Here is a 27,656-nt window from a genome sequence, read left to right as displayed (position 1 = left end):
GGAGAATGGACAGATTAGGACTAGACAGTATTCAAACGCCCCCAGTCAGGGTGAGAAACCCTAAGTTAGTACTTAGATTCATTGAACATTTATCAAGCGTCATCGTTTTAAACCAATTATGATTGGCTTGAAGAGTAAGGGAATTATCTCGAAGGAGGATGTAACAGACTCTCTGGGAGAAAGGTTTTCAACCTACACCCAATCCAAACTCCCCAGATTCTGCTCCCCTGTGAAATAGAATGGTGTCACTCACCCCTGCTGAGAACACCTTTATACTAGTGGAAGCATGCCCCTCGCCTCAGTGTGCTAGACTGGAAACAGGGTTGAGGAGAACTATTCTCAACAAAATGAGGGACACAGAGTCAGTGCTGACTAAGGGAGACACCTGAAATTTTCTCTCAGATTCTGAAAAAGGATTTCCACTTCCATGACAACCCTTCCAACCCCCAGTCACCAGACGTACTAAAAAGACAAGGACTCTATAACCAGGCCAGGAAGTGGGACTTCTAAACAAATTAAAATGAGCATTTTCCATCTTTCCATGGTAAAATAGTGTTGCTAAAATGAACATTTTTCATCTTTCCATGGTAAAATAATGTTGCTACCTCTCAAATGGCATTCCTTTATCTCACAGTTGAAACCATCCCTTTTATTGATGATTCTGGAGAGATTTGATGTATTGCCATCATTGATGAACTGCCTGACTCTACCAGCTTTGGCTATGTGGATATGCTACAACAGCAATAAGTAAGTAACAACAGATTTTCAGTGTTGTAGAGAATTAAATAATCCTCTCTAGGCCAGCAAAGCTGCTTGGCAAGATTGTGTCACATAAAGCAATACATGCAACATCAGCCACACAGACATACAGAATGAAAGAGGATGGGGAGGAGCAAAAATGAACGTTTTAAGAGTGCCTGGGTGCTCAGTCAGCTGAGTGTCAGATTTTGGTTTTGACTCAGGTCATGACCTCATGGGTCATGAGATCAAGCCATTTAAATCAGATATAGTTCCACTCAGTGGTCAAGGACCTGGGCTTTGGCATCAGACAGACCTCAATTCAAGCATGGCCTCCACCATTAAAGCTCATGGGACAACAGGCAAGTTACTCAACTACTTTAAGCTTTGTTATTATTCTTTGTAGAATGAAAAAAATAAAGATGCTACTCATGATGCTTAGCGCTTAGTCCCATGCTAATGGTAAATCCTTAATAAATATCAATTTAATATTAATACTAAGTTTTATCATCACTGACCAACTTTCAATCACCAGAGTCACTCTTTGCCTTTAAGCTTTATCTGATATGGTTTCCTGTCTGAAATGACTCATTGTTTCTCTTCACAGCTCAGAGTCCTACATTTGTATTTGTAATCACCCCTTAAGGAAGTCTGTTTAGAGTAATTTTTTAAAAAAGATTTTTATTCATTCGTGAGACACACACACACACACACACACACACACACACACACACAGAGGCAGAGACACAGGCAGAGGGAGAAGCAGGCTCCTTGCAGGGAGTCCGACGTGGGACTCGATCCCGGGACTCTAGGATCACGCCCTGGGCAAAAGACAGGCACCAAACCGCTGAGCCACCCAGGGATCCCCGAGTTAGTGATTCTTTCAATGTATGTTTTCTTCGAATACTTTTTATATTTATACCCAGGTTTACTAATAGTAAGTGTCTTCAACTATGGTTTTAAGTCTTTACTTCCTCAAAGTAATCATATTAGAAGGCTACAACACACTTATGAATCATTATTCAAACTACTTTGTGAAAACCACTTTTAGATTTGCTATCAAAATATGAGATTTTTAAAACATCTTCAACACAGGGAAAATCATGCTTGCATTCATTCATTCTACAAATATTTACTTAATGCTTACTATGAGCTGGATAGACAATAAGGTAAACTGGTATGGGATCTAGTATGTTAAAGTGGTAACTGTTATCAAGAGAAATAAGGCAGGGAAGGTTGCCAAAAGTGTTGGGAACGTAATATTAAAGACACACAAGAAAGAAGGAAGCCAAGCTGTCGTCTGAGAGAAGAGGAACAGCAGGCAAAGAGGAAATGCCCCAAAGCAGAAGCAGACCTGCCCTGTAGGAGGACCATCCAGGAGACTGGCATGGGGAGAAGAGGGTAAAAAGGGGCTGTGGAGGGAGCATCAAAGGTTGTGGCCCCAGAGGCAATCATGTAGGGTCTTATGGGTCATTAATAAGAACATTGGCTTCTTTTGTAGTAGTGAGATGGGAAACTATGATAGGCTTTACACAGAAGAGCTACACTATCTGATTTCCATTTTCATAGAGAACTTTCTTTGGCTGTTCTGTTAAGGAGTGCAGAAAAAGAAAGGGAGACCAGTTGGGAGGCTCTTGAAGCCATCCAGGTGAGAGATAATGATTTGGAGTAGGGAAGCAGTGGGCATAACAAAAAGTTATCAAACTGCAGATATATTTGGAAGGAAGGGCCCACCAGATTTGCTGACATACCAAATGTTGGGGTTGAAAGAAAGAAAAAAAGTCTCTATACTTTTTTTTCTCTTCCTTCCTCCCCCGCCCCCCCCGGGCATTACAGAATTGCCATAGTGAGATAGTGGAAGTAGATGGTTGGGGTAATATATTTGCAGCTCAGTTTTCCACGTTAAGTTTGATGTGGCTCTTAGACACATAACATACTGTTCATTTATACCATTAAATATGAAAGTTGCATGTATGGAGGGATGGCTGGGATGCAGATAGCATAGAAATGATACTTAAATCATGAGAAGTCCAAGGTTGTTTAAAAAAAAAAAAAAAAGCTAGCAAGGGCAGTGTTGGTGAGTATGCAAACCGGTGCCGCCACCACATAAAACAGTATGGTGGGTCCTCAAAAAATTAAAAATAGAACTATCCTACAATCCGAGAATTGTACTACTGGGTACTTACCCCCCAAACGTAAAAACATTAATCTGAAGAGATACATGCACTCCTGTTTATTGCAGCATTTAAAATAGCCAAACTATAGAAGTAGCCCACGTGTCCATCAATGCATGAAGATGATGTCGGATAGTGTGTGTGTGTGCATGTGTGCATGTATAGAACAGAATATTATTCAGCCATAAAAAGAATATCTTGCCATTTGCAATGACAAGGATGGAGCTAGAGTACTATGCTAAGTGAAATATGTCAGAGAAAGACAAATATGATATGATTTCACTCATGTGGAATTTAAGAAACAAATGAGCAAAGGGAAAAAAAGAAGATAAACTAAGAAACAGACTTAACTACAGAGAACAAACTGATGGTTAACAAGAGGGAGGGTATGATGGGGGAAATAGGGGATAGAGATTAAAGAGTGCACTTATCTTGATGAAAAATTAATGATTTTTTTTAAAGGAAAAAAAATAAGGTGGTGAGGCTAAAGAGGTAGGAGGAAAAGTATGGAGGCCTGAGAGGCAAATGAAGCTCTTCTATTTTTTTTTTTTTTAGAACACACTTGATTTGTGGAAAAAGACAAAAATTAGAACAAAACATGAATAGCTATGTTATTCCTTTTATGCTTTCAAATGAGTAAGCATAAAAAATTAATTTTTATTATAAGCACTTATAAACGGACTCTGAAATACCCTAATAGTCCCCAAATATTTGAGGAACAGCAGCAGTGGAATACTGGTATATTTCACCACGTGACCACATTGAAAAGCCATCCCATTAGGTCAAATGGCCAAACATCCCGTAGTTGTGGTGTGTAACTCACAGCTAAGTGACAAGGTCCACTAGAGAGAAGAGAGTAAGAACATCTCTTCAGAGATGGAAAGGAATTTTTTTGAGGTTCAAAAATATACAAAACAGCTTTAAATTGTTTATTGTACCAAAGTTTATTTTATATTTTTTAAAGCTGGTGGTGCATTAAAGTAGAGAAAAATAAATTTGCAGGTGGCAGACTTCTATTCAAACTCTGGCTTACGCCATGTGGTAGTTGTGTGTGACTTTATAACTCCCATCTCTGGGATTCAGTGACCTTATCTTTGAAATGAAAGTAACAATGCCCGCCCCGCCTGTTCTGCATAGATGTTGGTGGGAGTCGAATGATATGAGGGGGCTTTCAAACTACTGATGCCTAAAGGAAAAGTCATGACTGAGGCGAGGTGCATTTTCCGAATTCACCCACTTTTGTCTCTTTGTATATGACCACAGGCCATAGCTTGAAGATGCCTGTTTGGGATCTTATAAAAGGAAATGGTCCCCCAAGGAAAACACATAACAGATACACACACAGAATTTGGTATACAATTGCACACTGAAATCACTTTGGAAAGCAACAGGAGCATAAATTCTTGTGTGGAAGAGAAACGTAATGAAAAATAGTTTTAAAAACTTGTGTGGGGGCACTTGGGTGGCTCAGTGGTGGCATGATCCTGGGGTCCCCTGATCGAGTCCCACATCGGGCTCCCTGCATGGAGCCTGCTTCTCCCTCTGCCTGTGTCTCTGCCTCCACCTCTCGTGAGCAAATAAATAAAATCTATTAAAACAAATTTAGTATGTAGCAGGCAATGGGGGGTAATCAGAAGAGCATCGTTGGGAAGGCCACTCAGGCAGGTGCAGATACCCAGACTCAAAGTAGAGTCCCTAGTCTAAGATAGTAGTAGTAAGACTAGAGATGAACAAGATGTTGTGACAGGAGTTGCCAGATAAAACACGAGATACCCAGATAAATGTGAATTCTAGACAAACACCAAATAATTTTTAGTATATCCTAAGCATTTCACGGAGCATCATTCATAGTTTATCTGAAACTCACTGTAACTGGACATTCTACATTTTTATTTGCTAAATCTGGCAACCCTAGAGGGAAACTGAACTTATGCCTACCTCTTACTTCTCTGAGGCAGATTCTGAAACAAAATGTATGCAATGTGACCACTGTGGAAAAATAAAGTCATTAAGATCTAGTTTGGTTCTTTGGTGGCTCTTGAAGAGATCCAAAAAGATGTCAAATAGTTCTTTACAGACCTGTTTATTTTCCAGCCAGGGCATGAGCCTTACTAATTTGTGGCTATATTCTATTCTCAAATATATGCATTTTTTACTATCCAGGACAAATCTGCATGAATGTGTTTGTCACGTGCCTGCTTAACATACGGGTTAATTAGCAAAGAAACCACCAACTCACAGATGCCTTGGAGAGAATACTGATTAAGAAACATGGGTTGGAAGATACAGTCTATCACCCCCCACCCACATACATGCATACACATGCACAGACATGCATGAGACTAGGCAGGTAGGTTTTCTCTACACAGCCCACATCTGTGGCCTTCCTCGACTGCAGTGTATGGTATTGGTGGGAAAGAAGAAAGGGCTCAGACAAGGATGTCCCTTTCAGTGGAAGAAGAGGGGCAGTTCAAAGATTCAAAGGATAGCTTTATGAGGTGGTAATACAAACCTGAAAACAGGGAGGAGGACTTTCTCAAAGCTTCCAACCCTTAAGGCCTTATCATCCCCTGGGTGATGCAAGTGAAAACCCAAAATAGGGCTGCAGAGCTTTAATCTGTATCTTTCCTACTTTGTGATTCTGCTTGAAATTACCTTCCCCACTGAGTGAAATAAGTCAATCGGAGAAGGACAAACATTATATGGTCTCATTCATTTGGGGAATATCAAAAATAGTGAAAGGGAATAAAGGGGAAAGGAGAAAAAATGAGTGGGAAGTATCAGAAAGGGAGACAGAACATGAGAGACTCCTAACTCTGGGAAACGAAAGAGAGGTGGTGGAAAGGGAGGTGGGCAGTAGGGTGGAGGGCACTGAGGGGGGCACTTGATGGGATGAGCACTGGGTGTTAAGCTATATGTTGGCAAATTGAACTCCAATAAAAATAATAATAAATAATAATAATATATTAAAAATAAAAAAATAGAAATTACCTTCCCCAGGTGCTGGTGTCTCATTTATGGAGGCTAAAAGGTCAAGATAGCAAGGAGAAAGCAGTCTGGTTTCAACACATTCCTCTTGTAAACATAGGGACAGACTAGGATTCAGAACTGATGATCAACAGTATTTCCAAGAACAGCCCACAGTAAAATCAGGAGGCCCACAGCGCACACAGTTGGGGAACATTTTGGAGAAGACACCAGGTGGAGGAAAAAATAAGGCTTACCTTCATGATCGACCTGTGACTTAGTGAAAGCTGCCCTTGAGCAAAAGTGAGTATTGTAAACTTTGGGGTAGTTGAGCTATGGAGCAAGACTTGGATACTGACTGGATTCTCAACAGTAATAGAATATAGAAAAGGAGAGGAGAGTCTTCTGTTGTGACTTCCCAGAGTGTAATGAGTGCTTCATAAATAAATGCTGTTGACTAACCCTTCAAATGGGGGTGGGAAGATGGAAAGGGTATTATTGTTGAAGGGGGAAGGAGGTAAGTGGTTAATTTATACAGGTTAATTTATACATTTTTTTCCTCAGAGGAAACAACTAATGGACCAAATAAAACTATCATCTGCTTATCTTTCCACAGTGGGAAGAAAGGAAAAAAAGAAAGAAAGAAAAAAAAAAGAGTTCTTTCTAAAAACCATTTGGCCCAGGGCATGATCCCGGAGTCCTGGGATCAAATCCCACATCAGGCTCCCTGCATGGAGCCTGCTTCTCCCTCTGCCTGTGTCTCTGCCTCTCTGTGTCTCTCTGTGTGCCTCTCATGAATAAATAAATAAAATCTTAAAAATAAATAAGTAAAATAAAATAAAAAATAAAGACCATATTCTGCTCCCAGTAGTAATAGACAGAGCTAGAACTACAAGTAAAATTGGCTTGCATTTAGTGAAAACATGTAATTATATCACAACCAAAGCTCTGAAAACTCAAGATATTCAGTGGAAAGAACTCTCAGAGACATTTACTATCATGATCGAAGTAAAAGAAAAGCATTAAAACAATAAAAAATATTTTCCAAATGAATCCAGTGACACTCAGCTAATTTCATGTTACTTCACATCAATAAATAAAAAAACACATCAAGAAATCTGTACCTTAAGTAAGCAATGATGTTATAAATATGAATGAAAGAGCTCTGAACTATTTCCAACTTTGCTTCTGAAATTCCTTTGGTCTGACGGTAGAACGTATTATTTCCTGTTCTCATACTCCGTGGGAAGTAGCACACCCATTTCAATCTTCGTCACTTTTTTCCTGTATCAACATCCACGGGAGGAATTATTTTGGCACTGCCCACCCTAGGTTGCTATCTCAGATCCAGAAGCCATCTGGCAAGGAGTCCCAAACTTTTGTCAGAATTACCTGGAGAGCCTGTTACTATGCTGGGATCTTTTCCAGATACAGTGATTCAGCAGGTTTGGTGAATGACTCAGGAATCTGCATTTCTAACAAATACCCCAGATGGTGCTAAGAGGGGTGGTCCACATATCCTTCCTTCAAGAAATTCAGTACTGAGTATTTTTCATGGCTACTTTGCAATCGAAGAGGGTAAGTTTCAACCTCTCTTTTCTATAATGTCCATAACAGGGATAGACAGGATTACAGGAAGATATATGAGGGCGTACATAACAGAGCTTTCATGACCTTTACAAAATATATGTTTACTCATAATCCAAATAATCAGGAAATTCAAAGAAACTAGAATTTTCACTTTACCCTATAATAAGTGAGGTTAATTATAAAATGAGGCACTGCAAGATTCTGACTTGCTTCCTGAGTCATCAATGATTAAATGAAGCTCCCTAGAGTTTTAGCACTGTGAATATTTTATTGTATTCTTTGAAAATTGGTTATTTTAGAATCAGGTTATAACTCTTAGGTAACTGAAATAACTAAATTTATTAAGATATATCTTTAAAAATTACTCCAGGTTAACAGGAATTTTCTGTACCAATCTAATACTAGAATATAATATACTGTATTATATGTTTTCTGAACATAATGAAAACAGCATTCTTCTCTAAACATTTTAATTCCATGGGGCAACATTCATTCCACCAATTTCCAAATATGATAACACTTTGTCACAACTAAATAGTATTTTAAGTATATTTAGCTGCCCTTGAGGAAAACCAAGAAAAGCGGCCTTGACTTTTCCATGTAATTAAAGCATAATGGAAAATGAAAATGGTAATTTTGTATATGATCAGACTATTATTGAGATATGACACATTGTAATTTTTGAAAATGTGGCTTTATTTAAATGTGAAACTGTGTATAATTTACGATGATGAATGACAGAATGAGTGTACATAGAAGGCTCATGGCTAGTTCTTCAAATGTGAGGAGAAGATTCAAACCACAAGACTGCAGACTACAGACTGCTCACAGAAAGTCTCTCTTGCTCATTCACTGTCTTGCTCTTCACTCGTCTCTGTTGCTCCTGGGATCTTCCAGGGATGTGATGTACACCGTACCAGACAGCCTCATCGTTACCAGATTTCTAAGACTCCTATAGTTAAAAGATTATACCAGCCTTTATGTTTAGTGTCACAGTCAGGAAAATTTTAATAACACAGGACTAACTGTAAACAATCATTAGAGAAATACAACGGGTCCATTCCCGTCAGGTGCTGACACCACTCTAGTGACCAACACTACCGTGGTTCTAATGATGATGATTCTAAAACACTGTCACTGTCATAGCTGAGATCTGAATCTTAATGCTATTGAGAAAAAATAAATTGACATTTAGATTTTCTGCCTTTTTAAAGCAGAGGCATTGAGCACAAAAAGGAAGAATTTGGGGGCACAACAGTGGGGAAAAACTAACAATAAAATGCATAATTTAGGAGAGATGAAAGACTAACAAGGTATATCATTTCAAAGTAAGATAAAATGGGAGAATACATTAGTTTCAAAAGAACAAAAATAGTTAATAGTGAAGAACAACAATCACCTATTTTAGAAATACAGGAAGAAGTCAAACTTAGGCAACCAATAGGGACATAACAGATAATTTACCATTAATAATATGTTTATTTTAGGGTTTTGGTCAATATTTTTTTATGAGATTTAAGAAGTTCCCTTCTAGTTTGCTAAGATTTACTTTTTTACAAAAAAAGGTATATGTATGTTGAATTTTATTAGATGGTTAACTGCACCTAAATGAGATGATCATATTTCATTTATTCTGTTAATATGACAAATTATGGATTTTCTAATGTCAAACCAGTCCTGCATTCCTGGAGTAAATCCGACTTGGCCATGATGTATAATTCTTACTTATGTGTTGCAGGGTTTGGTTTGCTGGCCATTTTGGTTTGTTTGGGGATTTTTGCATCTTTTGTTCAATGAGACTGGACTATGATTTTTCCTTTTCTGTTTTCTGCATCAAGGTTATGCTATTCAGGAATGCATCCTCCTTTTCTATTTGCTGGGATAGGGAATATGTCATTTTTAAAAAGGGAAGCACTGAAGAGCTTATCAATTTTCAAAGGTCTCATTAGTTGAGTTACTACAATGAAGAAGAGCAAAGAGATGTTAAAAATAAAGCATATTTTCAAGCAATTGGGTCTCACAGACCTTGATTTGGAAATGGTAACCGGGATGTTATATTATGGACATTTTACATTATTTTATTTCATTCTCTCGACTATACAATCATTATCATTTTAAAAATGAGGAAACTGAGTCTTAGACTACTTCAATAACTTGCCTAGAATCATACAACTACTATGTGTCAAAGCTGAAGTTTAAGGATGGGCTTCACTCCAGAGTGCTCTTAAACACTCCTTCTTTTTCCTTTTTTTCTCTCTCAATGCAGGGATCCAGTGTTTTGGAACAATTTTCATACACCTGCTAATAGTAACAACCCACAGGTCTTCAGCCAAAATAAACATAGCTCTTTTCCAAAGTGCTGAAATTATAAAAAGTCTAAAATGCCTCAGCTTCACTGCCAAAGGTTGGTAATGATTCAAAATATACTAACAGAGGAGATCAAATTAAGAAAATGGACTAAAAATAATATGGGAATCCTAATTAAGGTAAACATTTATACATATATATGTATATACATATATATATGTATATATATATACATATATATATATGTAATAAATGCTCATGGAGAAGTTTTGTAAAATACATATGTAATCCAACAGATTGGACTTCACTACTAAATTCCGAGTATTTCTCTCCAGTTGCATGTATATAGCATACTCCTTTCACTCTAGACACAATTTTTCATTTCTAACAATTCTAATATAGAAATTCACTTTACAATCAATGGTGCCTTTAAAAAAATCAGACAAAAATTACTGACAAAGTTACAAAAGATAAAAAAAAATGCTGTCTATCTGCATGAAGTCCAACCTCTGCCCGGGGACTGATGTTTGCTTCTACCTGGGGGAACTAGCAACTGTGAACACATTTTCTCTTTGCTTGAAGTTTTCTGGGTCATGGTGGTTGGTGGTAGGAATTGGAACCACACCCTGAATGAGGACCAGCTGTTTCTTTGCTATCCCTTTCCAGAGACAAGTCCGGTTTTCATTTATCCTGACTCTGCCTAGCTTTATGCCAGGGTCTTCCATCAGAATTCCTATCTTGGGTGTTATTTTTGTTGTGGTTTTCTTTCTTAGTGCCAGAGAAAATGATGCCTCTTCCAACTATCTTATATGAAATACAGTATATTTGAAATAATAAACATGCAATTTAAGCAGCACATGGACAATATTTTCCATACCTTATTTTCAAAGATATTTTAATGATTGCCCAGGATTCCATCATAATTCATAATCCATTTTCATTTTTGTAGATTTCAATTGCATCTCATTTTTATCACAGTATAAGGCTGTAATATGATTTTCACATATCTTCATGTCATTTCTGATCATTTCTTCAGAATAAACTCCTAAATTAAAACAAGATCAAAGGGTATAGAGATTAAAACATTTTTTAAATGTATTGCCAAATTGATCTATTAAAAAACTCATCACTTAATACAACTACCAGCATTTATGTAAGAGGCCTATTTCCTCTAAACTAAAATTAAATCTGTCAAATTTCTTATGTAACTTCCTCAATTGTTAATTAATTTGCATTTATGTCTGTGGCTGAATGTTTCATGTATTTATTGATCGTTTGCAGCTCTTCATTTGTGGATCATCCCCTGATGTCATTTGGCTATTTTCTATTGCGATGTTAGTCTTTTTTATGTTAAAATAATTTTTATTTGTAGAAAAGTATTGCAAATCATACATGCTGCTACTGCTAGTATCTTTCCATTTTCCATTTGCTTGTTTTTTAATTTGTTCTTAGACTTTGTAGATATACTGGTTGGTTGTTTTTGTTTTAATATAACCACAGGCAGCATTTTTTTTTTCTGATTTTTGTTTCTGTGCTAAACCCTGTATCAAATGTTTTCCTCTGATTTTTTAGCTATTTTATGACTATTTCTCAACTCTTTATTCCTCCTGGAATTTATCTGGGTATGTGTAAAGGACTAGGAACAGGTGAAAACTATACAAGGCTGATACTAATGTAAACTGAGGTTACAGTCTGAAGTGAAAATAAAACTGGAGTGAATTCAAAGATTCAGGAAAAAAGTCTAATCTGCCCCCTCATCCATTTTTTGCTACAATCTGCTATTTTCTTCCCTAAACCAAATGACTCTGTTTGTATAATGATATTATTCATGTTCCCATTGTTTGCAGCTAATTGCTTAGAACAGTGCTCCCCAAACTTTTTTTGATTCATGGCACAGAAAGAAAAGAAAATCATTGTACTGTGCACAGTTAAACAGAAGAGGCTACATAATAACTGCCAGAGTTAAGGAGGCCTTGAGCTCCACCACACAGGGCATATTAGCACATCTGTAACCCATTTGTGGCATACCACTTGAGAAGGTCTTTTTCAGAACAGCTCTGCTACTTATCGTTTTTTTTTTTTTTTTAAGATTTATTTATTCATTCATTCAGAGAGAGTAAAGAGAGAGGCAGAGACACAGGCAGAGGGAGAAGCAGGCTCCCCGCAGGAAGCCCGATGTGGGACTCGATCCCGAGTTTCCAGGATCACATCCCGGGCTGCAGGCGGCGCTAAACCGCTGCACCACCGGGGCTGCCTACTTATCGTGTTCTGATAAAATTCCCTACTCCACTGATATGTTGCGAGGGTTCTAGAAAACAGATGCCCAGGAATGATGTAGAGAAACCCAACTATGATTGAACAAAATAAGCATCAGGAAACCATCCCCCTGCCCTTTTGTTCTGGACCTTGCTGAAATAAGGAGGAGATACTGAACTCAACACTTGTGTTATTGGGACTTATGAAAGAAACCTTTGCAAAAGATATCCTCTCTCAGTCAAGTTAATCTAAGGAAACTGAGTGACTCCCACAATGTGGAAGTATCTGGTCACTATAGTCTTCTAAATTGCTATAAGCCAAGGGTCTATGCCTCTTCAAAGGAGACACAGTTGCAGGAGCCAAAGGCCCTGGCATTAGTTACATTATGGCTTTTTTCTCTTTTTTCTTTTAGAAAATGACACTTTCCCTGCTAATTTTTAAAAGTCACCTTAAACATTTTTTAAAAAAATAGTCACCTTTATCATACACTGAATCCCTATATACCAAAGTGTCCTCATAATTCAAGTATTTATTGACCATGTAATCTGTTACTGGTGTTGAATAATAACATAAAATACTCTCACAAGAAGTCTACGCTTCCTCTAGTATCCTTTTCTGCTTCACAGTTATCATCTGTGTTCATGCCTGTTATTTGCCAGTGTCCTGCAGACTGTCATTCTAAAATGCAACACAAGTGCAATGAACACCCATTACAAAGTGAACTAGCAAATCTCACAAAATATGTAGGATTTCATGATGTTGATAAACATGATGGAGAACTATTCAAATCATGAACATAGCTACAGAATGTGTTAGTCTAGTTAGCAGTCAAAGGGCAGAAGCCAAGGCCAAAAGGGCAATGGCACAAGAAGTGTATAAAAGAATGATGTGATTACAGAGAAACCCTTGCAAAAATGAAGTCTAGGATATTTTTGTAAAATCATTCAATTAAAGAGTAGAAATCAAACATGAAGTGAAAATTATTTCATGTTTCAAGTAATTTTGTTAAGAAAAAAATGCCAAAAAATTACTTAAGAGTCAAATATTTATGTTAACTTTGTCAAATAGAAAATAAGTTTTTATAATTTAAAAAAACTTCAAGTTAAAGTTTTAGTAAAACTATTTATTATGAAAATTTGGTCCCTGGGACGCCTGGATGGTGGTTGGGTGCTCCCCTTCGGCCCAGGGCGTGATCCTGGAGTCCCAGGATCAAGTCCCACATCGGACTCCCTGCATAGAGCCTGCTTCTCTATCAGCCTGTGTCTCTGCCTTTCAGTGTGTGTCTCCCATGAATAAATAAATAAAATCTTTTAAAAAAAAAAAAAAAAGAAAATTTGTTCCCTGATTTTAAGTGACCTTCTGGTATTCGTTATCCTCAGTAATTATCTGTTTCAAGATATATTGTCTGGTTATATATCTGTATAACCGTATTAGCATAGATTTAATTTGCTTTAATATCTGATAGGGCCAGTCTCTCCTTTTCAATATTTTAATTTTAAAAACTTACTCTTTCTTATTCATCCATCCAGCTGATATCCTAGAAATTCCTTTAAAATCCCTGGACATGAATTTAAACTATTGAAATTTTATTGGAATTCACTAAATCTCTTTACTAATTTAGGAAGAATTTTGCTATATTCAGTCTATCAAGAAAAATGCTGTAAACCTCCATTTCTTTGTTTTTCTTGATCTCTTTTAGCAAAGTTTCCTCACATAGGTCTTACGTATTTCTTGCTGAATTTATTCATAGGTGGTATCAGTGTACCTATCTATCAAATTACCATCTAAAAAAGTGTATCTCTAGAGCCAGATTACTTTTCCTTAAAGAACACAAGTGATTTTTCAAAGACAGGGGCAATAAGGAAGGAATAAGGTAAGAACTTATTTCTAGCAACAGAATGGAACAAGATATCCTAAATAAGCCTCCCATTATAAAACATCTTTTGTATTGGTAATAAACATGAAAAACATCTTTTTAAGTAAATTAATGCAAGGAAAATCCTTAGAGGTCAAAAATAAAAGCAGAAAATCAAGGATGTGATCAAGTATGGGAGGCAGTTATGGCCCAAAGAATATCTGTTGATGCCTGGTGACCTAGTTTTTAACAGCAGAATATATATTCTTAAGTTTACATGTAACATTCTTCAGGACAGACCAAATACTAGGCCATAAAATAAACCTCAAAAAGTTTAAGGAGGGGGGTGCTTGGGTGGCTCAGTTGGTTAAGCATCCAACTCTTGGTTTTGGGTCAGGTCATGATCTCATGGTCCTGGGATTGAGCCCCACATTGGGCTCTGCACCCAGTGGGGAACTGGTTTGAGGATTCCACCGCCACCCCGGCTCTCCCCCTGCTCAGACTCGTACTCTCTCTCTCAAATAAATAAATCTTTAAAAAAATAAGTTTGTGAGGACTGAAATCAAATGAAATATGTTTTCTAATCACATGGAGTGAAATTAGAAATCAGTAACCAAAAGAAATATGGGAAATTCACAAATACATGGAAGCCAAACAACAAACTTCTAAATAACCAATGGGTCAGAAAAGAAACCAAAAGGAAATTAGAATACTTTGAGGTGAATGAAAATGAAGACCCATACACCAAAACTTAAGGGATGCAGCTAAAGCAGTGCTTAGGAGAAAACATTTAGCTGTACATTCCCATACTAAAAAAAAAAAAAAAAAAAAAAAAAAAATCTCAAATCAATAAACTTTCACCTAAAACTACACTGGAAAAAGAAGAGCAAAATAAAACAAGTAGAAGGAAGGAAATAATAGACTAGAGTAGAAATTAATGACATGGGGAATAGAACGATAACAGACATCAACAAAACCAAAAATTCTTTGAAACTATCAACAAAATTGACAAACTTGTAGTTAGACCAAGAAAAAAGGAGAGAAGACTCAAATGATTAACATCAGTAAAGAACAGGCATTACTACTAACATTACAGAAATAAAGATGATTATAAGAGAATGCTATGAACAACTCTATATATGCCAAGAAATTAATAGATGAAGTGTAAAAATTCCTAGGACAAAAACTACTAAAACTGACCTCCTAAGAAAGAGAAAATTTGAAGAGACCTTTAACAAGTGAAAACACTGATTTAGTAATCAAAAACCTACCCGAGTGGGGCAGCCCGGGTGGCTCGGAGGTTTAGCACCACCTTTGGCCCAGGGCGTGATCCTGGAGACCTGGGATCAAGTCCCACATCAGGCTCCCTGCATGGAGCCTGCTTCTCCCTCTGCCTGTGTCTCTGCACCTCTGTGTGTCCTTCATGAATAAATAAATAAATATAAAAAAAAAAACCTACCCGAGGCCCAGGCCTGATGACATCAATGGTGAATTCTACCGAACAAATATAATGAAATCTTTCCATTTGCAATGACATGGATGGAGCTAGAGTATAATGCTAAGTGAAATAAGTCCGAGAAAGGAAAATACTATATGATTCAATTTCATTGTGGAATTAAGAAACAAAATAAAGGGGAAAAAAGGGGTGGACCAAGAAACAGACTCTTAATAGAGAACAGTTACCAGAGGGGAGGTCGGTGAGGGTATGGGTTAAATATTTGATGAGGGGAGTGACTTGGATTGAGTACTGGGTGATGCATGAATTGTTGAATCACTATATTGTACACATAAAACTAATATTACACTATGTTAACTAACTGGAATTTAGGTTAAAAGTTTTAAAAATAAATAAATAAAAATAAAAGTAATGCCGGCTTTTCACTATGGTTCCAAAAAATAGGAGAAACTACTTCCCAATTCATTTTGAAATCAGTAAACTGTGAACCAAAATCAGACAAAGATTTCACAAAAGAAGAAAACTGGAGACAAAATATCTCTTATGAATACAGACACAAAAATTCTCAACCAAGTACTAGCAAACCAAATCCAGCAACATATAAAAAGGATTATACATGATCATGACCTATGACTTGAGTGAAAGGTCGGTTTAGCATTTGAAAATCAATCCTCATTATCAACAGAATAAAGGACCAAAATCACATGATCATCTCAATAGACACAGAAAAGGCATTGGACAAAATCCAACAGCCCTTCATGATAAAAACAAACAACCACCAAGATATAGAAGGAAACTTCCCCAATATGATAGAGAAGTAAGAATATATTTTGAGATCAATGTAAATGAAAACACAACATACCCCAGCTAACATTATACTTAATGGTGAAAGACTAAATGTTCTTCCCCTCAGATCAGGAACAAGACAAGGATATGTGCTCTTGCCACTTCTATTCAACATTGTATTAGAGGTTCTCATCAGGGCAACTAGAGGAAAAGAGGGGGGCATCTAATAAAAAGAGGGAGCACTAAGAATAAATAAAACTATACATGCTGATAACATGATCTTATAAATAGGAAATTTATGTAGAGAATTCACTTAAAGCCTGTTAGAACAAATTCAACAAGGTAGCAGGACCCAAGATCAATATACAAAAATCAAGTGTATTCTATGCACTGGCAATGAACAATCTAAAAGTTCTATATATACATGGGACACTGGGTGGCTCAGAGGTTGAGCATCTGCCTTTGATTCAGGGTGTGATCCCTAGGTCTGGGGATCAAGTCCCGCATCAGGCTTGGATTAGCCAACCCTTTCTTAGGCACCAAAAACATGAACAAAAGAAAAAATACGTAAGTTGGATATTATCACATGTGAAGACCTAGGCCCAGGGCAACAGCATTCCAGAAAGTAAGAACAGTATGAAGGCCCTAGGGTGGAAAGTAGATTAGGGAACAGAAAGTAAAGCAGAGTGGAAGAGGCCTGATAGAAGAAATATTTGAAGAAATGGGCATAGGCCAGTTCACTTAGGGCCTTGAAGGCCCTAGCAAAAAATTTGGACTTCACTCTAAATGCAGTGGGAACCATTGGAGGATTGTATTTTAAGGAGGGACATGTTCTGATCCCGCATGGAATATGAATTACAGCTGGGCAGGGAACAAGGCGACCCACTTAGGCTTTTGCAGCAGTCCAGACAAGACATAATGATGGTGTCAAGAGAATGGATAGATCAGAGATAGATAGATAGATGATAGATAGATGATAGATAGATAGATAGATAGATGATAGATAGATAGATAGATAGATAGATAGATAGATAGATAGATAGTAGAGCTGAAAGGACTTACTAACTGAATATAGGAATTGAAAAGAGAGAACTTCTAGAAATTTGGCTTCAGCAACTAACATAATGTGGTATCATATACTGAGAAAGTAAGAGTAGAGGAAGAATGGGCTTGGAGGCAAAGAAGCATGGAAATCAGAGGGGTTTTTTTTGTTTTGTTTTGTTTTGTTTTTGGTATATAAAATTTGAAAAACCTTTAGTCATCCAAATGGATGTATCAAGTAGTGAGCGGAGTATACTCTGAACCTAAGGGAGGAGCCAAGCTGGAGGACAATAATTTGGGGGTCATTCATTAAGCCTGGGTAAGATCACCCAGAGAAAACATCTAGACAGAGGACAGCAGAGGAGTTCAGACAAAGGCCCAGGGCACTTCAATATTAAGAGTAAGCAAAGGAGGAAGACCTGGTAGATGAAAATGAAAAGGGGTAACAAGTCTAGTAAAAGAAAAACAGAATTGTGGGGTGTAAAAGAATAACTCACAGATATTTAGTTATTTGCATGGAAATCTAATCATATGAGGTAGACAGTGAAAAACTTACCAAAGACAAAAACAAACAAAAACCCCCACCACCATAGGAAAGAGGTGAGAAGACAAAGGAAACAAAGTACAGTCTAGCAACAGTTATGTGTTGTTTATGTCGTTTTTTGGTAAACTGATTAGATGGCAGCTAGCAAAAGGTTAGACTGAGCAGAATGTCCTAAAGCAGGTCAATGATCGTGAAAGGAAATAGTACCAGGTTATGAATCTGTCAAAGCCTTGAGAGAGTTTAGCCATGGAGTATATGTGACAGGCTTTCTCTGTGTATTTTTCAGAGCCTACTCACCTTAGGTCAGGTGTAAACCATTTGCTCACCAGATTTTCTCAAATGTCACAGAAAATAAGAAGAAAAAACTATTTCAAGTATATGGAAGCAAAAAATCATAATCAGGAGACACAAATTAATCTTACAAAGGGTACTTTTACACCAATGGTTCTCTAAACATGAATGTGTATCAGGATCAACTGGAGGATTTGTGAAAACAGAGATTACAAGGCACCCAACTCCAAAGTTTCTGATTCAGTTAAGTCTAGGTGGGGCCCAGTAATTTGCTTGGAATAACAAATTACCATTTGATATTGATGCTGTTGACTTGAGAACGACATGTTCTGAGTATAGTAAAAGACATGTTCAAGAGTGAATATTCATAGCAACCTTATTTATAATAGGAAAAAACTGAGAACAATCTCAATGTCCATTGGTACTTGAATAAACTGTGGTGTATTTTACAAAGAATACTATACAGCCATGACAATGAATGAGAGCTAAAACAATGTTGAACAAAAAAAGTCACTGAAGTATACATATGATTCTATTCACAGAGAGGTCAAAAGCAGCAAGAAATAATACAGTATTTACACACACATACTAATGTGGTAAAACTGTATTGAAAAATAACTATTAACACACAATTCAGAATAATGGTTGTCTGGGAGTTGGGAAGGGGAGAGAAGCATGAGACAAAGGCAAAGAGGTGCTTCAAAATGTAAGTAAAATATACACTTTCATTATATTCTTATATGTGTGAGTTATTTCAGAACAAAAAAATGTTTAAGTAAAAAAAGAAGCAATGATCATAAATGACGATGGTGATAAGGGTTCAAGAAAGATGGAAGGTATAGAAATGACTCTTGAATTTGACAAAAGGAAGTTTTTTGGTGCTCCAGAGGAGCAATTTCAGAGGAATGATGAGTACAGAAGACAAACTGGAGCAGACTGAAAACACTGTAATACAAGGCAGAAAGCTCTATAACAGTAAAAGAAGTGCAAATCAAGTACTTCAGAAATGCATGTGGAAGAAATTACTTAGAGCCAGAAATAATCAACAACACTTTCTGGAGGAGACATGTGTGTAACATTTTTGAGGATGGGCAAGATGTGGGTATACAGAAACAGGAAATATTGTTTCAAGCAAAAAGAACAGTAAGAACAGTGCCAGTACAGGTAGAACCAAGCAAAGGATAGGTTATGTCTCCAAAAGCCAACCAGTGCAGTTTAGCTGGAGCACAATGGCAGGATAAGTAGGATTCACCAAGACAGGTACAGGTTGGTCTAGATCTGCACTGTCACCATGGTTGATACTGGCTACACATGAATGCCAAGCATGTTAAGTATGGCTACTATGACTGAAGAACTGAAGTTTTAATGTGAATTAATGTAAACGTAAGAACTGACACCTTGATTCAGTTATAGGAAAACTTTTACGTATGTGAGGAAGAACTCGGGTATGTGAATCTAATTTTTCCAACCGTAGAGGTTATGAAATCTAAATATATATATCAAGTATTTTCGGTGAAAATGTAGCATCTGAATGGAGATGGGCTGTTAAGTAAGGTGACCAACTGTGAAAGTTTAGCACTTTAAGTCCTACAACACAGGGTCACCCTAGTGGTAAGTGTAATATATATTCCAGATTTTAAAGCTTAATATAAAATAACCCATTAATAAAATTTTTTATTACATGCTGATATAATATCCTGAATATATAAGATCAAATAAAATGTACTAAAGTTAACTTGACCTTTTTTTTTTTAACTTTTTTTAATGTGGCCATCATAACATTTTAAACTATTCATGACATACTTCTATTGGACAAGCACTGGTCTCAATAAAAGCAGGCCTTGAATACCAACTTAAAATTGACTATTATTCAGTAAGAAATAAAAAGCCACTAAAATCTCCACATTAGTAGGGTTTTTTTTGTTGTTGTTGTTTGGTAAAAGAAGTACTGGACCATGTGGAAATACAAAAATAACACTGCCCCTTAAAAGTTAAAATTTTAAATTAATTCAACAGATCAAAGCAGAAATGAAGTCACCAAGAAATGATTCCAGGCCTGGAAAACCTGACTAGTTTACAAAGGCTGTATAATATATAGCTTCAAGTAAGTTTTTACTCTTGGATATATGGCAAACCACTTGTGAACGGTTCTATTAAAAGCCAATTTTTGTATTTGTTCTTTTGGCAATCATAGGTTTCCAGATCTACTCAACATCTCATTTTTCTACAATTCAGGACAATTTCTAATCAATATCTGAGAACCACAGATAATGCCAGAACATTAAGTTAACAATTCTGTTTTTTGACAAGGAGAGGGTCTCAAACAACCCCCTCTTGCCCTTCCTCCAACAAAGTCCTAGATAAGTCAGAGGATTGTTTTAACTGCTATAATTCTGAGAAATCTTATCTAGCACCCTGATTGGCCTCTTGCTCCCCTCTCCAGTAACCCATAATTTAGGGAAAGTCATCACCATCTAACCAGTTGCCCAAATCAGGAATGTGATAGTCATACTAAATTTCCACTTTAACCTGACCCCAAAGACCTTTTCAAATTCCACCTTCTTAATTTGTTTCAAGATTTCCTTAATACCTTCCACTATCCCCAACCATACAATTAAGTATGGAAGAATTGGCAATGAACTAAATTTCTGTCTCTATATGGATTTTCTCGTTTTCTGGGTTATTTAATTTACTTTCATGGTTTTAACACCCAAATTGTATCCCTAGCTCAGATCTTTTTCTCAAAATACCATAGAATTAGAAATCTAATCACCTGCTGGAAACATCCACCTGAATATTCCATAAGCATCTCAACTTTAAAACGCCCAAAATTTCAATTAACATCTTTTCCATTTAAATGCTGCAATTATTAGAATTCTCACACTAGAAAACTGGACATCAATTCATCTCTCAATATCCAATTAAGTCCTTCCCATTTTATCTTGTCAAATCCTTTCTCCATTTTTTATCACAACAAATTCTCACCTGAACTGCCTTTATCAACATCCCAACTTCACAATGTGATCCACAAAGCCACCCATGATCTGATCACTGCCCACTTTTATATTCAGTAATCCAACCACGAGACACTGCCAGTAGGTTGTATGTATCTCACTGATCTTTTTTCATGTGCTCTCTATGCATAAATAACCTTCTTTTCAATTTCAGGAGCATGTGCCAGCCTTCAATATCCACCCATGGAAGAAAAAGTAAACCTAAGTACACAGGTTCTATTGGTTTTAAAATCTAAGAATCAACAAAATGACTCTAACCGGCTACCCCTAGCAGATTCTGCAGTATAAAAATCTACCATCAGGATATACTTCTGGTCATAAAGTTTCTCCAATGAAGCTTAGAGGCAGTAGGTACTCATCATGCTTACTGGACCAAGATAATGAGCATCTGGACATTCAGTTTCTTCAAAACCACAACTTTTGGTTTCTAATTATTTTCAGTTTTTAAGTACCTGTTCCTCAGCATCCTTTCCAAAAGAGTGGCTGCCCAAATTCTGCTTGATTTAGCATCCTCTGTTGAGTCATCTGGAAGAAGTGACTTGCCGAGATAAGTCTAGGAAAAAAGGGCGAAGAAGCCATGTAGATGACCTATAGTAACATGACATTACTAGGAGGACTGAGAACAGTAAGGTCAATCTTGCTAAAGGAAATATTGTGGGTATATGATACAGCAAATCACTGTTCACTCGGAATTCACAGCTTGTCATCTAAACAGTGAATATATACATGGAAAATGTAATGAAGTATCAGGCTTCAGTGTTCATAGGGTATTCAGTAATCTACAGACCAACGAATAAAAACTCAGGTTTCACAAATCAATTTTTATGAGCTCATCATAAGAATAAAAGCTCCCCTAAGGGCTAAAGGGAGAGAAGACTTATCATTGCATCTATACTCATTAAGAAGTGTTTAATAAATGTTAAACTGAATTAAAATATGGCTCCGCTGTCATTTCATCTGCCTTCTGTCTTCTCCATCTATTAAGATGCATAAAGTGCCTCTCTGTACTCGTACAATTTCTTCTGCTTTTTTCTCTCACTATATTTTCCACACTAATTATCTGTTCCGTGTTCTTCCTCTAGACTGTGACCATAGTGAGGTTTGGGCCATGCCTTTTTCATCTTTGCATCCCCAACACATAACAATGCCTAATCTTTGTTAGCAGTCAATAAGAGTCTAGCAATTGTAATCAAGTCTTCTTTTTACCTGATTATCAAAAATTCTACACATTGCAATGCTATTCAAAGTAGCTAGCCCATAAACTGTTGGTTTATAATGAGATAAGGAGTTTTAAGCAGAATGTGTCAAAGAATGGCTTCCTTTTTTTTGAGAAAGTCTTGCTATGATAAAATGTACAGTGCTGCTTTAGTGACACAGATGATAGTCTTGCCCCACTTTGATACAAACATTTGAGAGTTAGAAAAAGGCATTTTCATAAAGAAAAGTAAGATGCTGAGGAATGGATGGTTAAAATTAACTTTAGTGTCTTCACCCATCTTTATGAGCATATATGTACTTACAAATCCCCAAGATTTAAAATAAAGGCACTTACTTTCATGTTAAAAAAAATAAAGACACAGGGCACTTTAAAAGTTTTTTAAAAGCCAAGACGCATTTAAAAAAACCTAATAAATTTTTAATTAGAATTTTTCCTTTTTTTTTTTTTTAACAGGACAAGTAACAGATTACATCAAACTTCAGAACTTCTCAAATATCTAGTTATTATACACATTCCCATCTGTCTTGCAGGGAGGGATCTTGGTCGGCTTAACAGTTTCAGGTAAAATAAGCTGCATAATAGTATATATTACAATAATAAATGTACAATGTTTACATGAAATATGTTTTAGAAGCAAAAAAAAAAACATGATGCATCTGCATCAAAAGGCGACCTTTTAAAATGCCACAACTATTTTACATTCACTCTTGCAACAGGTCACAAGATGGGGGTCACTAAGCTCAGATAAATCACTATGATGCACATAAAATACAGAAAGATTGGTTATTTTATATATTATATATATTTATATTTTCACACTTTAGCATCTGAGACATAAACTGAGAATCTAAAATTTATTCTCTTCAGATAACAAATCATTTTTTATTCTTCATAAACATGGTGCCCACAAAAGCACATAGGTAAGGCACAATAGGGTTTTCTGTTACAGAACAGTGTGCATCATGTTTACTTAACCAGAAAACGTGCATTATCTGTGCAAGTTCATGCTGCAAACCCAACACATATACAATAAAAAAAAAACAAAAAGGAAACTGAGCTTTAAACAAAATCGAAATTGATACAATTCCAGCTGTTTCACATATTCATTTGGACTGACATCAATATATCAACAGGTTATTAAAAAAAAAAAAAGCCAATTGTTACATTACAAGTAAACTCTGCTCAGCAACTATTTTAATCTGAAATCATAAACAGTAATAAAGCAAGTTTACTGAAACAAAGTAAATACCGAGGCACAAAGCAACGGTCACTCGTGCATTCACTATATTGCAAGCTTTCATGACCCAAAATTTCAAATATAATTTTTCAAATACACATTTTGCTGCAACAATATGCCCTGCTTTAAACTTGACATACAACAGGGGAGCTGACATTTCATTAAATTATAAATAGATTGGGAAAATGACTTAATCCCAATAGTACTATGTCATAGTCCTAGTATTTATAATAAATACAGCTTTTCACAAAATACTTTTCCAATATCTGCCAATTGCATCTTTATTGCTCACATAAATTTGAATCCATTACAACTGATATCGGAACTTCCACACAAAATCATACTCAGACATTTTTATATAAAACTTATAAAAGATATTTTAAACTTGTATCTAATACTTGCAGGTGTCTGGCTGTTTGATCTAGTGATAGTACAGCCACATGTATATATGTGTGTGTATATATACACATATACACATACATATATATACACATACACACGTATATACACATACATATATACACATTAGATTATGAATAAAATATGAAGCTTATTTTACTGCTTTAATGCAGACATCCTCACAAAACAAGACTACTTTCGCCACCACCAGCATTTATACATATATACAAAAGCCAGTTGAAGTACATGTACATCCGCCTACACTTAAATGGAACCACTAAACCCAAATTAGTTTTCCTGTATTCCAGCTGTAACAAATGAATCTCTTACAAGCAATAGAAACCTAGGGTTAAACTGGGAAATGAACAGTTTTACCACATTAGCCTGGTAAGGAACTATGCAGGTGACTGTATACAAAAATTCACAACATTAGTTCACATGAAATTATGGAAATACAAGAAGCCTCTTCACCATGCTTTTGGGTGGTTATCCAAACACTTGTGGTGCAAAAACACAATCACCACATCTGAAAACGCTTCATAAAGTCAATGTTCCTCATGCACAACTTAAATGCACTGGCTTAACTGAGCTCCAAAAACTGAACGAAACAATTGTTCTGCTTGCTCAGCATCGCTGCCTCACTGCTAAGTCCCTCTGGAACCTTAAGATCTCTGGAACATTCAAACAGAGCTGTATTCAATAAAAATATTACATACGAGAAGCATTTAAAAGGAAGACAGGAAGCCAAACAAGAATTTTCCTATTGTAAATACCAGTCCTAGGAGTGGAAGAAAGTCTTTTCAGGAACCTCCTTGAGAATTGGCTAGGCCAGTCCGAAGACGAAGATGAGACATAGAGTTCATATGTTTATTTGATGGCTTCAAGGGAGTATTGCAAGTAAGAGCTTGGGGAAAGCGATGGTGATATCTATCTAGTCGTAAATATTTTACTGTAACCAATTTCCCTGTTGTAAGATAAAAATAATATTTTAGATCTGTAAAAATGTGCTTATTAATATTTATAGAAAACAAACTGTGGCAAAAGACATATGAACACAATATGCAAATAAAGTAATCTTAAATAATTACTCTAAAAATGCTGACCTAAAATTCTTTCATTTAAAATCTGGTATACTTTAACAGTATGCCATAATTAGTCTTTTTTAAATGTTTGTAATACTCAAACTTCTTACCATCAAACCAAGAGCCATGTAATGCCTTAAAAGCTTTTCCAGCATATTCTGGAGACAGACATTTAACATATACACAACCCTGTGATATTAAAAAAAAAAAAAAGAAGAAAGAAAGAAAGAAAGAAAGAAAAAAAGAAACAGTCTTAGTTTAGTAGCAACAAATCCAAAATGTAGAATTCAATAGTAAAAGTCAGTTTACCTCACGTGAATTTTTGTCTACTGCAATGTGAACAATGCCATCATTATCACTGCATTTTTCTAAAATTGCTTCTTGAATTGCCAAATGCCACTGATCCCCTATTTCCCTAAAAATGAAAACAAAAATCAACAACCATACTCCTACTCAGTAAAAAGCCATTGTCTCTTAGAACATATCTATCCTACCAGAATGTGGGTAGTTTCAAAACCACATATTGTTAAAATTAGTAGTTAAGTAAATGTTTGTTACTAGCAGTAGATAGATTTTTTAAAATATTAGCATTCACATTCCCAGACCTTCTCTCACTTCCTAGCATAAGAATGTACAGAGCTGAGGCAGTGAATGATTAGCCTACCAGAGCAGAACAAATGTGGGGTCATTTTTAGGTCTGAAATTTTATGTGCCTATTGTCATTTCTTTTTTTCTCCTCCTAGCAAGTGTTAAGAGCTTTAAGATTTCCTGCTGCACCAATGCATATTTGTCTCACTTGTGAGATATAGATGATGGGCCAAAAGGAAGGCAGCTACACTTTAAATCATAAATCTTCACCTTAGGTAACAAAATATTGGACTGTCAGTGATTTCCTAATCCCTAAGGTATGAGGTAAACTTCCCAGTAGAGGGATCATCACACTGCTAAGTGCTTTTGTCTACCTATACAAAACGGAGAGGGCTATGTACATATATAAGAGTGCTTCTCCACATTTCCAATTTTGTTGTCACTTATTTGGAATCTCATAGCAACTATTTCTTGAAATAAATGAGTTATTTAAAAAAAAAGAAAAAAAAAGAAATAAATGAGTTATTAAAGGAGACTTATGGGTATTTTATATATGTAATATATAATACAGTTTCCACTATCTGGACTCTTTTTACAAAACAGAATCTGACCTATCATATCACTGGACAAATAAGCAATCACCTCTAGGAAGCAAATTCTAAAAATTATTATGATTATATATGAAATATTACAGCTTCTAAGGCAGTAACTTTTGCCTGTGCTAATCTCCAGATGCATGTGCTGCTATAATTACATGGAAAGAAAAGTTTCTCAAATATTGCATGAACAAGTAAACGACTTACAGAAAGAAAGCGTGTACATCTTTGCAGAAAATATTTTTACAATTAGAGATTGGAAGTTCAAAAATAGCAGGTTATTTTTATCTAAATTGCCGACTGAGGCAAAGAATGTTGGCAGAAGAGACTTAAACATTTAATAAAGGGTACTGTTTATCACTGTGTATCATCAATTTGACTCAGCATTTATCTGTTATGGGATTCACAATACATACAAAGATTTGTAGAAGTTTAGCAAATTACTATACATCTAAGTCTTTTGGTCAAATCTTTGCCTAAAATTTAACAAAAGAGGAAGAAAAGCAAAGCTTAACATTTTTGCACAGATTTCAAGGTAAAAGAGACTATTCAATTACAGACATAGCATTATAAGAATATTCCAAATATTCCAAATAAAAATTACATGTACCTCTGATTGTGATACTTACATAACTGGGTCAAACATATTTCGAATCTTTAGACATGGCGTCAAGCTATTTGGCGGTGAATTTCTTCTATCTAAATGAAATGCTACAAAAAAAAATTAGTTTTACTATTTGTCACTGTTCCACTTTGTTGAAAGGTATTCAGTTATTCAGTTTTTTCAAAAATATTCATTGCATGCTTTTACTGGGAGCCAGACCCCTGGAAGTTAAAGTACATCAGAGAGTACAATCATTATTCTCACAGAGTCTTGCAGTTTACCAAGGGGCTGAGAGACTTGAGAATTGAGAAAGAGTGTCAAAAAACAAACAAACTGTAATTATGGTAAATCTTAAGAAGGAAGAATACCGGAAGTATGAAAGTAACTTAAGGTGGTCTGGAAGTATCAGATAACACTTCATTGAGGAAGTAAAATTTATTCTAGGACTTAAAGAATAAACCAAAGTAGGCAGAGTAGGGGCACCTGGGAGGCTCAGTGGTTCAGCATCTGCCTTTGACTCAGGTCATGATCCTGAGGTCCTGGGATTGAGTCCTACATCAGGCTCGCCACAGGAAGCCTGCTTCTCCCTCTATGTCTCTGCCTCTCTCTCTCTTTCTGTATCTCATGAATAAATAAATAAATAAAATCTTAAAAAAAAATTAAAAGTAGGCAGAGTAAAGAGAGGTATAAAGGACATTTCAAGCAAATGTGTTAGCTTACATATAGCCCCTGAGGCAAAAAGGAGTTCAGTGTAGTCAAGTAACTAAAAGATAGCCACTGTGGCTAGAGAGGGAACATTGGAGCCTTACGAGAGAAAGGTCAGATTATTAAGGACCATGTAGATCACACTGAAGAGTTTAGACATTGCCATAAAAGAAATAGAAAACCATTCCAAGTTTTGTAAGGAGTAAT

The 27,656-nt window shown here is 36.1% G+C and overlaps 1 protein-coding gene and 1 long non-coding RNA gene across 5 annotated transcripts in view; one reads left to right on the top strand and one right to left on the bottom strand.

Annotated features, from left to right (window-relative positions):
- Nucleotides 1-633: 633 nt before the first annotated feature.
- Nucleotides 634-21,954, top strand: LOC125755991 (uncharacterized). Its single transcript, XR_007413710.1, has 6 exons — nt 634-747; nt 6,001-6,182; nt 6,496-7,457; nt 9,736-9,873; nt 20,022-20,109; nt 21,174-21,954. It is a non-coding gene; the product is annotated as an uncharacterized LOC125755991 (long non-coding RNA).
- The window catches only part of LEMD3 (LEM domain containing 3), a 72,857-nt gene continuing 53,342 nt past the window's right edge, over nt 8,142-27,656 (bottom strand). Inside the window, exons 10-15 of one of the 4 annotated variants that reach the window (XR_003147275.3) lie at nt 26,770-26,851; nt 25,266-25,371; nt 25,067-25,145; nt 21,472-21,572; nt 10,654-10,821; nt 8,142-8,421 (exon numbers count right to left, since the gene is read on the bottom strand). Coding sequence is in view for 2 of the 4 variants with exons in the window: in XM_025476707.3 (XP_025332492.3) it covers nt 24,675-24,838; nt 25,067-25,145; nt 25,266-25,371; nt 26,770-26,851 (431 nt within the window). In the remaining 2 variants the exon portion in view is untranslated. Of the gene's footprint in view, nt 8,422-10,653; nt 10,822-21,471; nt 21,573-22,633; nt 24,839-25,066; nt 25,146-25,265; nt 25,372-26,769; nt 26,852-27,656 lie in introns of those variants that run through there. The other 3 variants (XR_003147274.3, XM_025476707.3, XM_049115742.1) reach the window with 3 other exon arrangements.

Source organism: Canis lupus, chromosome 10 (assembly GCF_003254725.2).
Source record: "Canis lupus dingo isolate Sandy chromosome 10, ASM325472v2, whole genome shotgun sequence".
In the NCBI taxonomy this organism is placed as follows: domain Eukaryota; kingdom Metazoa; phylum Chordata; class Mammalia; order Carnivora; family Canidae; genus Canis; species Canis lupus.
This window is presented reverse-complemented; position numbering and strand designations above follow the sequence as displayed.